This window comes from Mustela erminea, chromosome 1 (genome assembly GCF_009829155.1).
Source record: "Mustela erminea isolate mMusErm1 chromosome 1, mMusErm1.Pri, whole genome shotgun sequence".
Lineage (NCBI taxonomy): Eukaryota > Metazoa > Chordata > Mammalia > Carnivora > Mustelidae > Mustela > Mustela erminea.
In genome coordinates this window covers 220,061,316-220,078,937 of record NC_045614.1, presented here as the reverse complement: position 1 = coordinate 220,078,937, position 17,622 = coordinate 220,061,316, and the positions used below count along the sequence as shown (strand labels likewise).

The following is a 17,622-nucleotide window of genomic DNA, read 5'->3' as shown; positions in this document are numbered from 1 at the left end:
TCCAAGAGAAAGGACAGAACGGAGCAGAAGAAGAAACGGAAGAACATACTTGGTAAAAATTTCTCAAATTTGGGAAAACACATAAACATACAGCAGAATACTCTGTAAGTCACTAAAACGGGCCACCCTTTCAGTAGTGTCATTATTAAATGTAAGAAAAAATAAGGTCAATCCAGTATCAAGTTTTGTTTTCCTATTTTTAGGTAACTATCTCAGAATCAATTTTATGTTTTTAAGATTTTAAAAATTTCATGAGAGGAAAAAATATCCAAGAAAATCACACGTAGGCACACCGTGGTGAAATGACTAAGAATAGGGGCACCTGGGGGCGCCTGGGTGGCTCAGTGGGTTGAGCCTCTGACTTCGGCTCGGATCGTGGTCCCAGGATCCTGGGATCGAGCCCCATATCGGGCTCTCTGCTCAGTGGGGAGCCTGCTTCCTCCTCTCTCTCTCCGCCTGCCTCTCTGCCTATGATCTCTGTCTGTCAAATAAATAAATAAAATCTTCAAAAAAAAAAATGAGAATAAAAGATAAAAAAACAAGCAGTCAAAAGAAAATGACACATTACATTCAGGGTAAGACTGATTGCAGTGATCACTTATTGGAAATAAGGTCATAAGTGATCACCTTTAAATCCTGGACAAAAACCTTGCCTTCTATATGTAGCAAAAAAATTTCACGAAAGACAGTAAAATAGAGACTCTCAGCTCAAAGAAAACTTGTGAAGAAAACAGGCACAACATGAAAGGCTGAAGGAAAGTGAGGCCAAACGGAAACTCCTAACTTCTGGAGGAAAGAAAGAACGCTTCAGTGTTGTGAATCTAAGACCACTTTCCCTTTTAATTAATCAAGGACCCGTGATTGTTCAAAGCAGAACTTCTGTTGTGGAATCTAACCACAAAGACAGATGTGACACCCGTCAGCGTGGCAGCTCGGAAGACAGCGGACGAAGGACACGGCTGGAGCTCACCTTCCAGCTGCACGGCGACCCTGAACCTCTGAGAAGACCGTGAGAACGAGTCGAGCCCCGAAAGCAATCATTAAACACGTGATGCAAAGAAATAGGACCGAGAAATCAACAGACGCATTAAAATCAATTCTAAAAATTAATCCAATTCAATTAATCAATCCAATTAACTAACCCAATTCTAAAAATAATACAAATAAATATAAAATAATCCAAATAAATCCAAATAATCCAAGTAAATAAATACTCAAATAATCCGAAAGGCAAGAAAGAAGGAACACAGAGCAAACAGAGAAACAGACGCACACACAGAAGAGAGTAAAACGTAGACACGGCTCCAACCAGGTCAACAACGAGACGAAATGTGACAAACTAAACACTCCGACTAAAAGGCAGGATTTGTCAAAAAGGATTTTAAAAATATTCCACTGCAGGGGCTCCTGGGTGGCTCCGTCGGTCAACGATTCGCTTTCAGCTCAGGTCATGGTCTTGGGGTCCTGGGATCGAGCTGGGGGTCGGCCCCCTGCTCAGCAGAGAGTCTGCGTCTCCTTCTCCCTCTGCTCTTCCTCACCTCCCGACTTGGGCTCTTTCTCTCTCAAATAAATAAAATCTTAAAAAACATAATCAACTATATGTCATGCACACGTGTAGTATGTTAAAAAGTATGTGGTCTCTGTCCCCTGTTCCTGACACACAGCTGCTAAAACCCTTGGAATTTCTGGCACGATCAGTGTCTTTTGTATGCTAACGAGACGGCGAGTGGCTGAGGACCTCTGGGTGGCTTCAGGGTGGAAGCTGGTCCCCAGAAAATCAGGGCAAGATTAGAGGGTTGGAAATTCCAGCTCCACCGCGACCTCCAAAGAAGAGAGACGGAGACGGAGTTCAGTCACCAACGGCCGGTGATTCAGACACGCCTGTGTTACGGAACTTCCGTAAAAACTCCCAAATGGTGGGCCTCGGAGAGCTGCCAGGCGGGTGCACACGTGGGGGGCTGAGCAGTGGCAGGACAGGCGCGGGCGTGGACGTCACCCACCACGCACACTTCACCCCACGCCTCTCTTCCCTTTGGCCGCTCGCTCGCCTCTGTCCTAAGACACTGGTATTAGGACACTGTTTCCCTGAGCGACAGAGCCTGAAAGGGCCGTGATGGGCAGGGGACTATCCAGACTCCAAAGCCGAGTCGGACCGAGATCCGAGGATCACCTGGGGACCCAGTAACTGCCAACGGCTCCTGATGTGGGGACAGTGTCCCGGGACTGAGCCCTCAACCCACAGGCGCCGGCACTAAGTCCAGGTGGTCTGCAGAGACTCCAAGCGAAACGGACAGAAAAGGGTCCGCCGTGCCAACGGAACGTGCGTGAAGGCTGAACGTGGCACTGATGAACGGGAAGGCGGCTGCGGCTCACACAATGCTACGGGGTGAAGTGTGAAGTCGGGGGGACACTTAGCTCGCTGAACACTCAGGACGCTGGCGAAATAGACTCCGCTCTAACAACTCCGACCCAAAGACGAGCCACTCCCCGCGCTGCGTATACAGTGAAACGTGCCAGGAGTCCGGGGGAGGCCCACACGCCAGACCTCTGCCGGCGGGGGTGCTGCGCAGGCTCTCCGCGCGCCCACGGAACACCCCACAGCCACACAACCGACAGCAGAAGAGCTCAGGAGCCCAATACCACTGGGGACCCCAAGGCACACGGGGCCTGCTGCTGGCCGTGCCAACCAGCCTGCCGCCCGTCTGAGGACGTCCAGCCAGTCCCCTGACCCTGGAGGCAGGGCGAAGGAGCAACAAGGAGCCAGACCCTGCCTCGGCTCGAGCGGGGCCCTGGCCTGATCCCACTTCTGCACTCACTCAACTGGGCCGCAGGCGGCAGGAGACGGAGCGCGGGGACCAGCGGGGCCCTGGCAGGAGTCTGCCGCCGCGGAAGCCAGAGCCACACTCACCCTCTCCCAGTGCTCCTTCAGGCTGACCGCCTGCTGCAGCTTCTCGCGTAAACTTCTGTTTTCTAGTTTCAAGACATCGATTTCTTCCTTGAGCTCCGTCTGAAGAAGCGAGAGTTTAAGCTTGTGCTCAGTTTCCAAACGCGAGACTCTGGCTGCCACCTCGGCCTCCACCTGCGAGGCCGTGTCCGGCACACACGGGAGAGGCACCCGAGCGAGCTCTGGGAGGGACAAGAAGCAGGGGGGAGAGTCAGGCACCTCGAGGGCACCACACACAGCACGGGGCCCGGCGCCTCGCACCACAGACACCCGGAGCTCTGCCAAGCCCTGGGGAAACCCAGGCCGACGCGCCCTGGGCTGCCCAGTCCTGAGCAGCCCGCACCCCTTCAGGGCCCACCCCGGGCCACCAGTGGGGTATCAGGGACTGTTTTCCGCTATGGGGAGCTAGGCCGGGGGGACCCCTCCCGGGACGGTCAGCTCAGGACTCGTCCCCTCCCTGGGCTCAAGAATGAGCTGAGCGGGGGGCGCCTGGGTGGCTCAGTTGGTTGGGCAGCTGCCTTCAGCTCAGGTCATGATCCCAGCGTCTTGGGATCGAGTCCCACATCGGGCTCCTTGCTCTGCGGGGAGCCTGCTTCTCCCTCTGACTCTGCCTGTGCTCACTCTCGCTCTCTCTCTCTGACAAATAAATAAAATCTTTAAAAAAAAAAAAAAAAAGAATGAGCTGAGCGGCGGCCAGAAGAGCACCGCGCGCGCCCATCGGCGGCCAGTGGCCACCGCGTGTGCAGCGGCTGAGAACAAGCTCCAGCACTGGGACGAGAGCAAGAGGCAGAAGCCAAGTCAACGTGACCTTGGCACTCACGAGCCACGGTCCTTCTCTTAGCCCGTCTCAGCAGCTCCACGGGAGCCCTTGTCCAGAGCAGGAAGTCCTGTCAGAGCCCCTCACCGTGGAGCCAGCCCCCCACACCCTCGCCCTGGGACCCTCCACCTCACCACCCCTGCACTACGAGGCGTGGCAACAGCGCCCCCCGTCCTGGAATCCGTGTCCAGGGCTGGCCTCGCACCGGCTCCCCTCAGCAGTGGGGCCCCTGCCTGCCCCCCTCTGCTGCATCTGCTGGGAGGACCTCCGCCTCTTATCCGCCCCCATCTCCTGGGACCCCCGGCGCTGCATCTGGTCAGGCCCGAGCCCAGCTCCGAATTCTGAGGACACCACCAGGGAGGGTCTGTGGAGTGAGGCCCGGGATGTCCAGATAACCCACGTGGGAGCCCCCAACCTTCCCACACATCGCTCCCTGCGGGCCAAACCACAGGTTCACACACCTTCTCTGGGCCCTTCTGAGAGCCCCACACGTTGCTCCCCTTCCGACACTGGGGTCCCTTCGCGGCCCACCTGCTGCCGCGCTTCCAGGGAGGACGGGCTCTGGTGGTTTTCCTCCAACTGCGCGTACAGATGCAGGGAAAATCACACACAGGAAAAGTTACAAGGGGTCTCTTTAGCCCGTCACCCAGTCAATGCCCCCCGGAACCCTCGCGGGGCCGCGCACGCTCACGCCGTCTCCTCCATCCGCAGCGCGTCACCTCCGGGGATCCAAGTCACTCAGGAGGCGGCAGACCACCGCCCGGAGGAGACGGGGCACATCACCGGCTGGAGAGCCTGCCTCACCCCCGTGCTGTCCTCACCGAGGCCGACACGGAGCCCCAGCTGAGGGATGCCAAGCAGGCCGCCGCCGCGAGCCTGACCAGAACATTCACGGACAAGAACTGCCGCAGGCCCTGACCAGCAGACCCCCTCCTCCCAGGGCCGGGGCCTCGGCCAAACACACCCTGCTCCGCTGCGGGGCCCCAGCATACTCACTCCCCACACCGTGTCTCCCCACTGCACTTCCCCTTCTGGAGGCGGACACATGCCTGGCCTGCTTGGACATGGACCTGCCCCCAAGAGGAAGGGGCCCCCAAGGGAGGGGTGTCTGGGCCCTGCTGCAAGCACCCAACAACAAGCCCAGCCCAAGTACCCTGAGGGAAGGAAGGGAGGCGGGAAACGAGGCAAGGGCTCAGGGCACGTGCTAAACTCTCCTGTTCCCCTTAAAATACAGCCGGTCAACCCGCTTTCCTCGAGTACCACGGAGCAATCACACCGACCTCAACTTCCAGCTCACGACAAGGTCGCGTTATCTTTTAAAGCAAGACTCGAATCTCTGCGCTCTTACACAAACGAACCGCCTGAGTGACAGGAGGAATCGAGTCCAGAAACGCACTGGTGCCCCGGGGACAGCTAAGCACACAGGCTGTGTTTTAACAGGTCAGGCCTGAGAAAGTGACCTGCTGTTTGGAAAGAGGGGGTCAGCTCACCAGCTCAGAGCCTACACCTCTGGCTGGACAATGACTAGGTTCCGGGTGGACAAGGAAAAATCAAAGACTTTAAAATTAAATTAAAATCAGAAAAGGGGCGCCTGGGTGGCTCAGTGGGTTAAGCGTCTGCCTTCGGCTCAGGTCATGATCCCAGGGGCCTGGGATCGAGTCCCACGCTGGGCGCCTGCCCCGCGGGAGCCTGCTTCCCCCGCCCCCTGCTTGTGTTCCCGCCCTCTCGCCGCCTCACTCTCCCTCAGATAAACCAGATCTCTAAAGACGAGTCGGTGAAATGAGAGAATGAAGTCCAAGCGTCAGAAGACAACGCAGGAAGCCGGCGGCACTCAGGACGGGGACAAAGAGCAAAGGGCCAGGGGAGGACCCACGACCGCAGACCCAGGCCCGTGAGCACAGCGCGAGAAGGGCCACGACCGAGTCCAAAGACGCGCGGGGGGGCCCTCCGAACCGCAGGGGATGGGGACCAACGCCAGGAGAGCCACGGTGTGCAGAAAGAGCTTGCAGGGGAGAACGCTCAGCTTCAGTGAAAACAGGCTTGACCTCGTTGGAAACCACAGAACGCAAACTGCCGACACACCGGCTGTCCCTCGGCGAGGAGCACACACTGGCGACCTCCAGCGGCGGCGGGAGGCCCTGGGCTCCCACAGCCCCGGGGGGAGTTCCGCAGACGCCCTGAGGAGGGCACGGCGGCCTGCCGACGTTTCCGCACGCGCGCGTGAGGAGGCGTGCGCACACTCCAGACTTCCCGCAAACACACGTCCCACCGCTCTCCTCTGCCTGCCTGAAACGTCACGAGAAGCAACGGGAAGAGGTTCGAGACACCAAGGCTGGCCAACCTGGGAAGACCAAACTCTGCTCACAGCACCATCCGGGGCCCGGGGCAGAGGGGCTGCGCGCACGCAGGACCCGCGGGCCAAGGCTGGCCGTCGGGGGGCCAGGGACCCGGCCTTCTAAGGCTGGACCCCAGAAGGAGCTCCCTGACACCAGGGGGGGCCTCACACTGCCTGTGAAGACAAGCCCTGGACCAAAAACCGACACGGGGACCCCGACACCCACACAGAGGGACAGACGGACGAAAAGCAGGGCACGTGGGAAGCACGAGAAACCCTTTAGCACCGAGGGCCTCCAGAGAGGTGTGTGAGAACGCTGCACCGTGGCACAGACAGAACAAGCAAGAAAGAACCCCCAGAAATCAAAAACGCCAACGGAAATGAGACGCTCGCTCCAGAACATGAACACGGCTCACAAGAGCCACCAGGAAAGCGCACGGACGCTGAGAAGTGCAGACAGGACCGGCCTCCGGGCCGCGGAGGGAAGGTCTGACGCAAGGCCCTCCCGCACGGCCGGCGGGAACGGTGGACGCGCACGCCGGAGCTGCTCCCTGAAAGCTCCAGGCAGCTCCCAGGGCCCTGGCGCTGCGGGCGGCGCACACAGGAGGGAGGATCAGCGGGACGGAGGGCGGCTCACGGCGCAGGCGGACGACACGCAACACGTGCCCGACACACGCGAACGGAACAAGCTCTCAGAGGGCTCCCCTCACGCGCCCTTGGTCTCCACCGGGAACAGGTGCAGCCAAGAGCGCGACCACGTGCAGGGACCGTCCAACCAGAATGCAGGGGGACCCCAGGACGACAGCAGGCAGGGGGCCCAGAGGGCAGGACAGGGCCGTGGACAAGGACCCGGAGGCTCTGCCGTGGCGGCCACACCACGCCCAGCGGGACACACGAGAAAGGAAGTGGAAGAGAGGGAGCCACCGCCACACCGCGCCCCCGTCCCCAGAAGTCAACGCAGGCAGAAAGACAGTTCTAGGAAAAGGACATTAACCACGGGAAACCGGAAGCGGCCAGCTGAACAGGATCAACTGTGACCCCAAAATCCACATGTCGAAGTCTGAACCTCCAACGCATCAGAATGGGGCCATTTGGACACCGGGACACCGGGACACACCACAAACCTCCTGACCAGGCAGCCTGAGGGCGGCCGACCGCAAGCCAAGGACATGGGGCTCAAGAGAACAGCCCCGAGCTCCCACTCCCGGCCTCCAGACGACGCGTCTCTGAGGGGACACATCTCTGCCGTGTAACCGTCCGTTCCAAGGTGCACACGTGACAGCCACCCAGGGTGACTGCAAACCACCGATGCGGATGCTTGTCCTCATGGGGCCACCGTCATCTCGCACACCACCTGCCCGGAGTGACGGCCACGAGACCCGGGCCACCGACACCCCACGCATCACCATAAGTAAAGGGATGCTCAGGAGACAGGACACCACATCTCAAGTGCGCACAGCCCGTGCATCGCGGACTGTCGGGCGGGCGGAGGGGATGCGCACACACACAACCGAACACTCCGCAGCCACCAAGAAGGATGAGCCACTCGTGGACGTGGACGTGGACACACCCCGAGGGGAGAAGCGGAGTAAGTCGGAGAGAAACACGCCCCACGGGACGTCACTGCCCCGTGCGATGCTAACCGAGCAGACGGACACAGAGCGGTGGGGGTGGGCGTGGGCAGAACAGAGGGAGGGTCAGAGGCCACGAGCCTCCGGTCACAGAACAGAGTCTGGGGGTGCAGTGCCCGGTGACCAGAGACAAGGCTGCACTGGACACGCGGGAGCGGCTGAGACGGTAGAGCCCACAAGTCCTCCTCACGAGAAAAAGAAAGTCTGGAGCCCGGGGGCTGACAGGCGTTGAGGAGACCGAGGGGCGGTCACCGGCCACACCCGCAAACGCGGGCTCCGCGTCCGCTCCCTCCACGCAGGGAAGAGGGGCTGTCACCTCCGGCTGAAGGCGGGGTCCCTCGAGGTGCGCTGTCCCTTCTCCAGTCCTCTCCTCCAGAGACAGCCCGGGGGCCCTAGGAGAGAAGATGCGTTTTAAAACCTCCTCATACACTCTTTCCCTCCTCGCTCCCTCCACGGCGACCCCCCACCCCCGTCAAGGACGGGGGCCCTCGGCCAAGCAGGCCGCGGCTGTGGGACCGCCTGGCGGGACCCCGTGCTGGAGCAGAGGGGACCCCGGAGCTGCAGGTCCCATGTGGCTCCTTGTCTGAACCCTCTCCTGCTCGAGGCTCAAGCGGCAGCTGTTTCTAAAACACGAGGCTCCCAGTCTTCACGGGCAGGAAACCGCAAATAAAAGCAGACTCCGATTCAGCTCAAAGGCCCCGTATTTTGAGCACACAGCGAAGACGAAAGGCCCCGTGCACCTGACTTGTGCAGACTCGGGAACAGACTCCTCTCGCTGCTGCCGCTGCCGCGGGTCCCACCTCCGGTGCTCCTCCTCCTCCCCGTGAGGTGTGCCGGCCGGGAGCTGGTCGTGGAACGCTTCAAGGGGAAGGAATTCTGCAGTCACCTCCGGGCCAGACGCGGAGGACACAGCAGAACACACTGCAGACCTCAGCTCTGGGAAGGCCCCGGTCCCAGCCTCCGTGAAGGCGCAGCGGGACCCTCCGCGGCTTACGCTGGGGGGTGCCTCACACAGGGAGCTGGCCGGGGCCACCTCAGCGGAGCCCGTGGGCCCCCGGAACCATAGCGCTTCTCAGGCTGGTGCTGCGGGCATCACAGAGACCAGAAATGCCAGCGGGTCTCCACGGGCGGCTGGGGCCGCAGAGCAGGGATGGGGGCGGTCCCCAGGGCCTGAGAGCCCCGGCCGACGGCCAGCAAGGACACAAGAGCTCGGCCCCCCAACTGCAGGGACTCATCCTGCCCCAGCCGCCGTGAGCCCCGCCGGGCCCCGCCAGCACCTTGATTCCGGCCGCAGGTGACCCTGGACAGAAAACCCAGTCACGCCGTCCACTCCGACCTGCGCAGCACCAGCCGCTATGGAGCGTGCGTGGCTCCCCGCCCTGCATCTGTGGCGTTTCGCTAGGAGCAGCAGAACTGGAGCGGACGCCGAGCGTGAGAAAACGTATTGGCATCGCCGCTTTCAGCAAGAGGGTGCTTCCAGCTGCTTAACAACACCGTGGACCAGGGGCGCCTGGGTGGCTCAGTGGGTTAAGCCGCTGCCTTCGGCTCAGGTCATGATCTCGGGGTCCTGGGATCGAGTCCCGCGTCAGGCTCTCTGCTCAGCAGGGAGTCTGCTTCTCTCTCTCTCTCTCTCTCTCTGCCTGCCTTTCTGTCTACTTGTGATCTCTCTGTCCAATAAATAAATAAATAAATCTTTAAAAAAAAAAAAAAAACAACACCGTGGACGGGAACGGGGCACCGCCCAGGAGTTTCAAGACAAACGTCCCAGGAAGGACCCTGGAGGCCAGTGTGAGGCTCCCCACAGGCCACGGAGAGCAGAGCGCCAGAGCTCACTCAGCGGCGTCCGCAGAGCTGGGAGCCGCACCCGCCGCCATGGACAGGCTCGAGGCAAAGACCAGGCGTGAGCGGACGGGCGTGGCCTCACCCACCACACGGGCTCTGGCCCTTCCTCCCAGCCTGCTCTGGGCCCCCAGCGGTGTGCGCCCGGCAAGGCTGACCCCCGGACCGCAGAGGCTCCACGTGGAGAGCAGCAGGAGGAACACACGAGTCCACCTGTCTCGCCCACATCCCCCGACATCCCCGCTGGAGGCACCGCCCGTGAGCAGGGACCCTCTCACAGAGGGTCCACAGGAGGAGCCGGGCGAGCCGCTGGGCCCAGCCGATGTGGGCAGCCCCCTTGGGGCCGTAGGAGCCTGAGAGCACCTGCCCCAGGCGAGCTCAGGGGTGCAGGGGTGTGGCAGGATGAGGCGCGCCAGCCGGGCTGTAAGCCTCGCCGGCCCCCGCCCCCCCGCAGGTACCTCACGGCAAGTGAGCAACACCGTGACGCTGCCCCCACCCCCAGCAGGCCGGCCCCACGGTGAAGCCAAGGCCCTCGGGTTTGTGCCTGAAAACCACACGCCGGCCGCTGTCCGTGCAACAGCTGTCACGGCCGTGGAGACGCCGCGTCAGCTTCCCAGGATCTGAGTTCTGAACAGCAGATGCCTCACCGCTCGGGTCCTGACTGTCGCGTCCCGGAGACTCGAGCTGGGACCACAGGCGCCGGATCTCTTCCTGCGACTGGGCCTTCAGCGCGGCGTACGACGCCCGGAGGCTCTCTAACTGCAAGAGGGAAGCCGCAGCATGAGACACCGCCCGACACCAAGCCCAGAAGGTCTGTGCCCAGCTCTGGGGAACGCGCGGTGAGACCCCAGGCCTGCAGCCAAGAGCGAACCAGCCACAGCGGCCGCACATGGCCGCACACGGCTCGTTCCTCATGCGCCTCCCCCCGCTGCTGCCTGGCCTTCCCCTCACTGAGTGAGGACGGAAACTTTCTCTGTTGTCCCAGACACACGTCCTTCTACCTTGTCGGGGCAGGGAGGGCCAGGCTCCTGCCCACACTGCGTCAGCACCAGCCTCTCGGGGGTCCCTCCCTCCCCCTTCTGGGACATGGTGGGGTGTTCTCTGCATTTTTCGGTTACACCCCACCCCAGGAAGGGTCTCTTCGGGGCTGAACAGAGCCAACCCTGCACCCACGGAGCTGAGAGCAGCTCGGCTCTTCACGGGGGGCTTGGAGGCAGGCTGCACGTGGTCCCAAGGCACCAAGTGGGTGGGTACAAGTGCAGGGCACAGGGCTGAAGGACAAGGCCTGCCCGAGGGGACACAGGACATGGGAGCTCCGGCCTGCAGTGGCCCTGAGGTCGGCCTGCTGTCTTGTGGGTGGCCCCGCCCGCCTCATGCAGGGACAGGACAGAAGGTGCCCTTCCGTGTTCCTTTCCCATCAGCGAGGGAGAATGAGCCCGGGGGGATGGGGCATGGAGGCCGGGAGTGGGTGTGGACACCACGGGGACAGAAGCACAAGGTCCTCCTGGGTTCTCTTCTGAAATCCAGGCACAGGCCAACACGGACTCCGCCTGTTTGATTTCTCGGCCTGATGCTGGGGCACTGATTGATGGCCCTCGGGACAGAAGCCCTCGGGTGTCTGCGTAAGACCTGACCACACGGCCCACCGAGGGAACATGACGTCTTGCTGGAAGAGAGTTCTGAACGCACGAGCAGCACAAGTGTTTCTGGCTCAGTCTCCTTGAGACTTCGTGCTTCTTTAGGGTCCCGGTCAGAGAACCTGGCCTTAGACCCGTGACGCCTGCAGTCTGGGTCCCAGGCGCCCTGGTAAAGAGCACCAACTCCGCGTGTGTGCGATCCGGCAGAAGTCACGCCGGCTCCACACGCTGTCCTCACTCCTCCGTCTACTAGAAACCGACAGGCTTGGAATCTACGCCAGAACGTGAAACGATCCCACCCAGAACCTTCTAGAGCCTCCCCTCCCTGCCAAGCGGCTGACACACACACACACACACGTCCCGCCCACCTCGAGCTGCTTGGCCGCCTCCTGGTCGCGGAGCCTCTGCTCCAAGTCCCGCACGTGCCGACCGCTCTCAGACTGCAGGTCCTCGCGCAGCTGCCTCAGGGCCGCATCCTGCTGGGTCTCCAGAGCCCTCAGCGCACCTGGGCACACACCTCCCTGAGCACGTGGCCTTCCCGACCACGCGGGAGCACGGCTCCTTCCGGACCCCACGGCCCCAGCACTCTGCTCTCCCGGGGAGCAGCCCAGACAGCCACCCCCTCCTGACCGTGATGGCACCGTGGGGTGGGCGGCAAGAATAGAACGTGAACAGGAGCAGCGTTGCTTTCTTAACGACCATCACAGAACGGGGACAAACACCTCTGAAAGCAAGGTTTCAGGGGAGGTCAGGGAGCCAGAGAAGCCTCTGCTCACCGAGGGGAGAGCCCAAGGCTGGGCCTGAGCCACCCAGCAGACCCACTCCTGTCTCCATCACTGTGGGCGACGTGCAGCCACCACCCCTCTGGCAAGGAGATGCACATGCTCGTCCCCAGCAAGGGCCTGGCACTGCACGGGACTGTCCTTCTAGCACTACACACACACACACACACACACACACACACACACACAAACGTCCCCTCTTCAAACCAGATCGTTTGAACTTGAAACTCACATTCAGCCTGATTTTTGGCTTGAAAAATCTTCTCCAATTCAGCTTTCTGTTCTGCCAGTTCGTTCTTAAACTGGTCTTGCAAATTCTCCAACTCCAACCGATGCTTTGCCGACAATTCTCCGCGCAGGTTTTCCAAGCACAACTCTCTCTCGGCTTCCCACCCTTGCCTCAGGTTCTAATTCAAGTAAGGGGAAAAGACTATGGGCCAATGGCGGACGATCTGGGGTAAAAAATTTAAAACTGCATTCGAAAACCAGGTGTGGACAGTGACTGCACCCAGACTGGACTGTCACACAGGAGCTGGGTGGCCCCCACCACCCACAGGGACAGAAGCAGAGAGAGCAAGGGCCCCCTGCCCGGAAACGAAGCGAGGACAGAGTCATGCTCAGTAATTCTCACACACACACGTCCTCCACAGAAGACCCAAGATGCTACAGTGATGTCACCTGACCTCTGCCAAGGGCTGGCTTTGTCCCAGATGCCCTAAGAAATGAGTCCCTGCTGTCCGGCACAGAGGGGTGGGAGCTGGGGCACGAGCCTCCAGCCTGGGACTAACAGCTGTCCTCCGCCAACTGCCCGATCAGAACAGCTGGGACACAAACGCCCACGTGCCCAGTGTCAGACACGTGTCCCCCCATGTCACTAAAGTCCCCCAACACTAGCCACTTCCTTTGCTGTCACTGGCACCAACAGCCCTTCCGCAAACACGGCCCTGAGAAAGGGACACATGGCCAGGATGGACCGTCCCAGGGAGGGGCGTCTTCAGAGAGAAGCTGACTCCGTCCCACCCGAACACAGAACTCTTTCTCCAGGAGGGGCGTGGGGCATCAGCGGGACCACCGCAGAACGCACGGTCAGCACAGCACATGGGGCCAGTGGAGGCATCGGCTGCACGGCGGCTCTGCCACACCCCTCCCCAACACGCTCCCCCGAGGTGCCTGGGACCGGCACCCCACGTTTTACTCAGTTGCCACAGGGGACCTCCCTGCCCTGGGATGTCCGTCCGTCTGGCGCACAGCGACAGCCAGGCCACGGGGCCCCCTAGGAATCAGAGCTCAGGGTGCTAGAGCTTCCTGTGACAGCAGCAGCACGCGTGAGCCCCCACACGAGCCGCGCTAACACCCTGTACACAGGAAAGAATGCTCTCCCTTTATAGCAAAAGGCATGTGTTTTCTACCAGCACGTTCAATCAGAGCTCTGACTGCACTCTGTCTGAATCAGGTGAGGCGCTCTCCTGTGGGGCCTCCGGGCCAGCTGGGGCGATGGACAGGAAAGGGGAACGCCACACGCGCAGAGAGACCTCGCTAACGACGTCTACCTCTAGCGTCCGTGCGTGCTTCTCCGTCTCTAACTGCAACTTCTCCTTCAGCTCGGCTGCAAGAGGAACACAAAGGCAGGTCAGCTCCCAGAGTCTCCGAGTTTCCCACACCCTGACCACTCACAGGGGAGAGGGCTGCCGGCACCTCAAGGCCGTGCCATAGGACGCTCGCCAACACGGAAAGGACAGGGAGGCAACAAGAATTCCACGTGTGACGGAACGACCAAGTTCTCTTCCCCCCAAACCAAGGACAGAGCCTTCAGCCAGCCTGACAGCCCCACGCAGGCTGGCACATTAGACCTGGGTGCCCCTTCTGGTCTGTCTGCCCCACACCGGGCCCCCACGCACCCTGGGCCCATCGCCCCGCCTCCCGCTGTGCCAGACTCCAGCCAAGGTATGAAAGACAGACAAAGACCTTCTAGGACCCATCAGCTCCCAAGCCCCAAGGGAAGAACCACAAGAAAAGATGCAGAGGAGGGGTGAGGATGGACCAGTGGGCATGGCCTGGGCAGGGACTGAGGTGTGTGCACACCTGGGGACGCGGGCACCAGAAAGAGACACAGGGACCTCAGGAAAGGGTGGAGGGGAAGCTGGGGCCAGGCAACGGCACACGTACAAAGTGAGGGCGGCCCAAGCAAGCCCAGAGCTCAAGCCAAGGCCAGACACCACTTCAGAGGGGAGGTCCCAGGGGCCCAGCCCATGGCACAGCCTCATGGAGCAGAGGGCAGGCGTGGGCCCCTCTGTGGTCCCATTCCCCAGGGTGAGCAGAGAGAAGACAGCATTGGAAGGAGCCTAAAGGAAAACATGTTTTGTATTTTTTAAAAATGAGCAAAAATGGGGGGACATAAAACTACTTATGTTTGCTTGACTCTACGTCAGGACACATGAGACGGCATCCCCAGAACCTAAGAAGACTGGCTCCCTCTGAGGGCTGGGCGTGCGACCCAGAAGAGGGCGACTTGCAACACACCCAGGCCGCTGTTTTCAATTTTCAAGTGAAAAACTCGACCGGCAGATGAGCAGAGAAATGGGGGTGACTGCACGGGCACGAGTTTCTTTCTGGGGATCAATGTTCTAACCTTAGACCGTGGGACGTTTGCACGACTCTGAAATGCACACTTTAAATGGGAAAATTGTATGCTATGTGAATTAGAACATAATCAAGCTGGTGTTCACAAAACTGACGTCTTCAAAAGTAGTGACTAACAAAGAAATTGGAAAACAAAAAATTCGGAGAAAATAACCCATAAAATTCAATCTTAGATGTAGAGAAAGAGCTCCGTCTAGGCCAGAGAATCACCAAAGGAGCAGGTGCCTCAGCTGTCCCTGGGGAGTGACATGGCCCCACGGGAGCAGAGGGAGGAGCCCGTGGGATGCAGGGTCTCTGTCCAGGAGCATCTGCGGTGGTCAACAACGCTCGGCCACAGACAGTCCCGCCAGAGGCGGGCACGGAAGCTTCTGGCACACAAGCGGATCACCTGCCATGACAGGACCCCACTTCAAAAACGCACACAAGCCCAGGGGAGAAGCAGACAGCGGGCGAGGGGACCGCAGAGCCCCGCCCCCCAGCAGGGTGCCACACACGCGCTCAGGGAGCTCGGGATGGGACACCTGCCCCTGGCCGGGTCACCCGCCTGCCTCCCCATGGGCAGCCTCGGGTGCCGAGCCCCGGGCCAGGCCGGCACGGCCGCACCTGTTTCCTGGCGGCAGCGCAGCTCCATCTCCTGGCGCTCCCGCGCATGCTGCTCCCGGGCCAGCGCCTGCTCGTGCTGCTGCCGGCTCTGCAGCAGGGCCAGCTCCTGGGCATGGCGGCCGTTAAGCGTGGCCCGCAGCTCGGTCAGCGCGGCCTCCTTCTCCCGCTGCAGGGTGGCCTGCGTCCGCTCCAGCTGTGCGGCGTGCAAGTTGCTCAGACTCAGGCGCAGCGCCTCCAGCTCCAGCGCGGGCACTGGCTGTGGGACAGGGGTGTTTCTGGGCACTCTGGCGCACGGCCTGGCGGGGCCGGGGCTGCCAACTCGCTACAGCAGCAGCCCCTACCCCACCCCCGCAGGCTCTTTCCACCCGCGTCCTGGGAGCCTCGTGCTCCAGGGACAGTACCAGCTCAGCTCCCCAAAGGACCTCAGGCGGCCGGGCCCAGCCTGGCGGCTCCCCAGCCACCCAAAACGGCCCAGCCGGCTGTTCCTGAAGCCGCTCGGGCCCACAGGGCCCTGCCTCCACCCAAAGTCGCTCTGCAGACAGCAGGGGCTGCAGTTCCTCCTGGAGGACACAGGCCACATGCAGCCACGCAGGACAGCCCCCAACCTCCCTCCAGGCAGACTCCCCAGCCCACAGGCCCATCCCGGCTGGAGACAGGGGAGCAGTCATTCCAGATGTTGCAAGACCCCCATCAGATGGGGCACCTAGGTGGCTCAGTGGGTTAAAGCCTTTGCCTCCGGCTCAGGTCATGATCTCAGGGTCCTGGGATCAAGCCCCGCATCGGGCTCTCTGTTCAGCGGGGGGCCTGCTTCTCCTCTCTCTCTGCCTGCCTCTCCCTGCTCATCCTCCTTCTGTCAGTCAAATAAATAATTAAAATCCTTGAAAATAAATAAATGAGAAGCAGAAACCATGGGAAAAGCATATGTGTCTCCAGAGAGGTCAGCAGGGACCTCCGGCAGGACAGCAAGGCGACAGTGAGGCGCACCAGCCCTCCTGCCACAAGCAACTCCTGCTTCCTGGAGGCGGCAGCCACCAGGGGAATCAGATGTGCCTGCAGGATGGCCTGGCTCACAGCTTCTCTCCCTCGAGGCCCCTCAGGATCACGCAACCCCTGTGTTTAATGAATGGGAGCGGCAGCTGATAGGGAAACCGCTGGCTGTGCTGAGTGGCCCTTGGCCAGACTCACCATCCCCAGGTGTCCTCCCACACCTCTCCACCTGCCCTTTCAAAGCCCCCCACGCAGCAAGCTTGCGGCACACACCTGTACTACCTGCAACCTTCCCGGATCCCCAAACCCAGTGGCGCAGGGACCAGCCACACCCCCAAGCACCCCGTGGCCGGGTCTACAGCTGCACCTGCTGCGTCTCTGTCGGCTGCTGAAGCCCCACGGCCACCTGCTGCTGTGCGCCACCGGCATCCTTCTGTCTTCTCGTCAGTTCCGCACATTCCAGCTCACGTTCTTGTTCGCATCCCTAAAGAAGGCAAGCGAAGGACCGAAGTCAGAGAAGTCACATGAGAAAACAGTCACGACAAACACTCAGGACACGCCAGAGGGAACCGAGCCCAGCAGTGTTCACGGCAGCACAACTCACAGCTGCCAGAAGGTGGAAACCACCCAAGCGTCCACACACAGCAAAATGCACAAACAGAACGTGGAAAAGCCATCGGGGTTGGGGCAGCATCACTCTGCTATAAAAAGGAGCTACGACACTGAGAATCTCAAAACGTTAGACTCCGTGAAAGCAGCCAGACACACACTGTGCGGTTCTGTGAACATGAACTTCCAGAACAGGCGAATCCACAGGGACAGAATGATGGCCACTGGGTGCCAGGGGCCGGATGGACAGAGGAATGGGGAATGACTGCTAACGCGTATGAGGCTCCTTTCCGGGTAATGAAAACATTTTGGGATTACACAGTTGTGATGGTTGCGCAACAAAATGTATCAAAAGCCACTGGTGGGGCGCCTGGGTGGCTCAGTGGGTTAAAGCCTCTGCCTTCGGCTCAGGTCATGATCCCAGGGTCCTGGGATCGAGCCCCGCATCAGGCTGTCCGCTCTGCGGAGAGCCTGCTTCCTCCTCTCTCTCTCTCTCTCTCTGCCTGCCTTTCTGCCTACTTGTGATCTCTGTCTGTCAAATAAATAAAATCTTTAAAAAAAAAAAAAAAAAGCCACTGGTATATATACTTTAAAATGGTCAATTTTATATACGTGCATCGTATCTCAATAAAAATAACTAAGAAAGAACAATCAGCCCGTTTAAGTGGCTTAGGGTAAAGCAGAAAACCCCGGAGAGGTGTTGCTAACGGACAGCAGCCGCAGGTGTTGCTGAGGGACGGCAGCGTGAGTGCCCCAGGCTGCCCGCTCCTCAGTCACGAGTGACGCTGACGGGAAGGA

The 17,622-nt window shown here is 60.4% G+C and overlaps 1 protein-coding gene across 7 annotated transcripts in view; it reads right to left on the bottom strand.

Annotated features, from left to right (window-relative positions):
• Positions 1-17,622, bottom strand: part of PCNT (pericentrin) — a 113,107-nt gene that overhangs the window by 81,364 nt on the left and 14,121 nt on the right. For all 7 annotated transcript variants that reach the window (XM_032357997.1, XM_032357943.1, XM_032357971.1 and 4 more), the window contains 10 exons: positions 16,583-16,699; positions 15,229-15,484; positions 13,536-13,591; positions 12,218-12,392; positions 11,572-11,708; positions 10,214-10,325; positions 8,468-8,585; positions 8,044-8,119; positions 4,223-4,340; positions 2,909-3,126 (listed from right to left, as the gene is read on the bottom strand). In XM_032357997.1, coding sequence (XP_032213888.1) covers positions 2,909-3,126; positions 4,223-4,340; positions 8,044-8,119; positions 8,468-8,585; positions 10,214-10,325; positions 11,572-11,708; positions 12,218-12,392; positions 13,536-13,591; positions 15,229-15,484; positions 16,583-16,699 — 1,383 coding nt within the window. The remainder of the gene's footprint in view (positions 1-2,908; positions 3,127-4,222; positions 4,341-8,043; positions 8,120-8,467; positions 8,586-10,213; positions 10,326-11,571; positions 11,709-12,217; positions 12,393-13,535; positions 13,592-15,228; positions 15,485-16,582; positions 16,700-17,622) is intronic.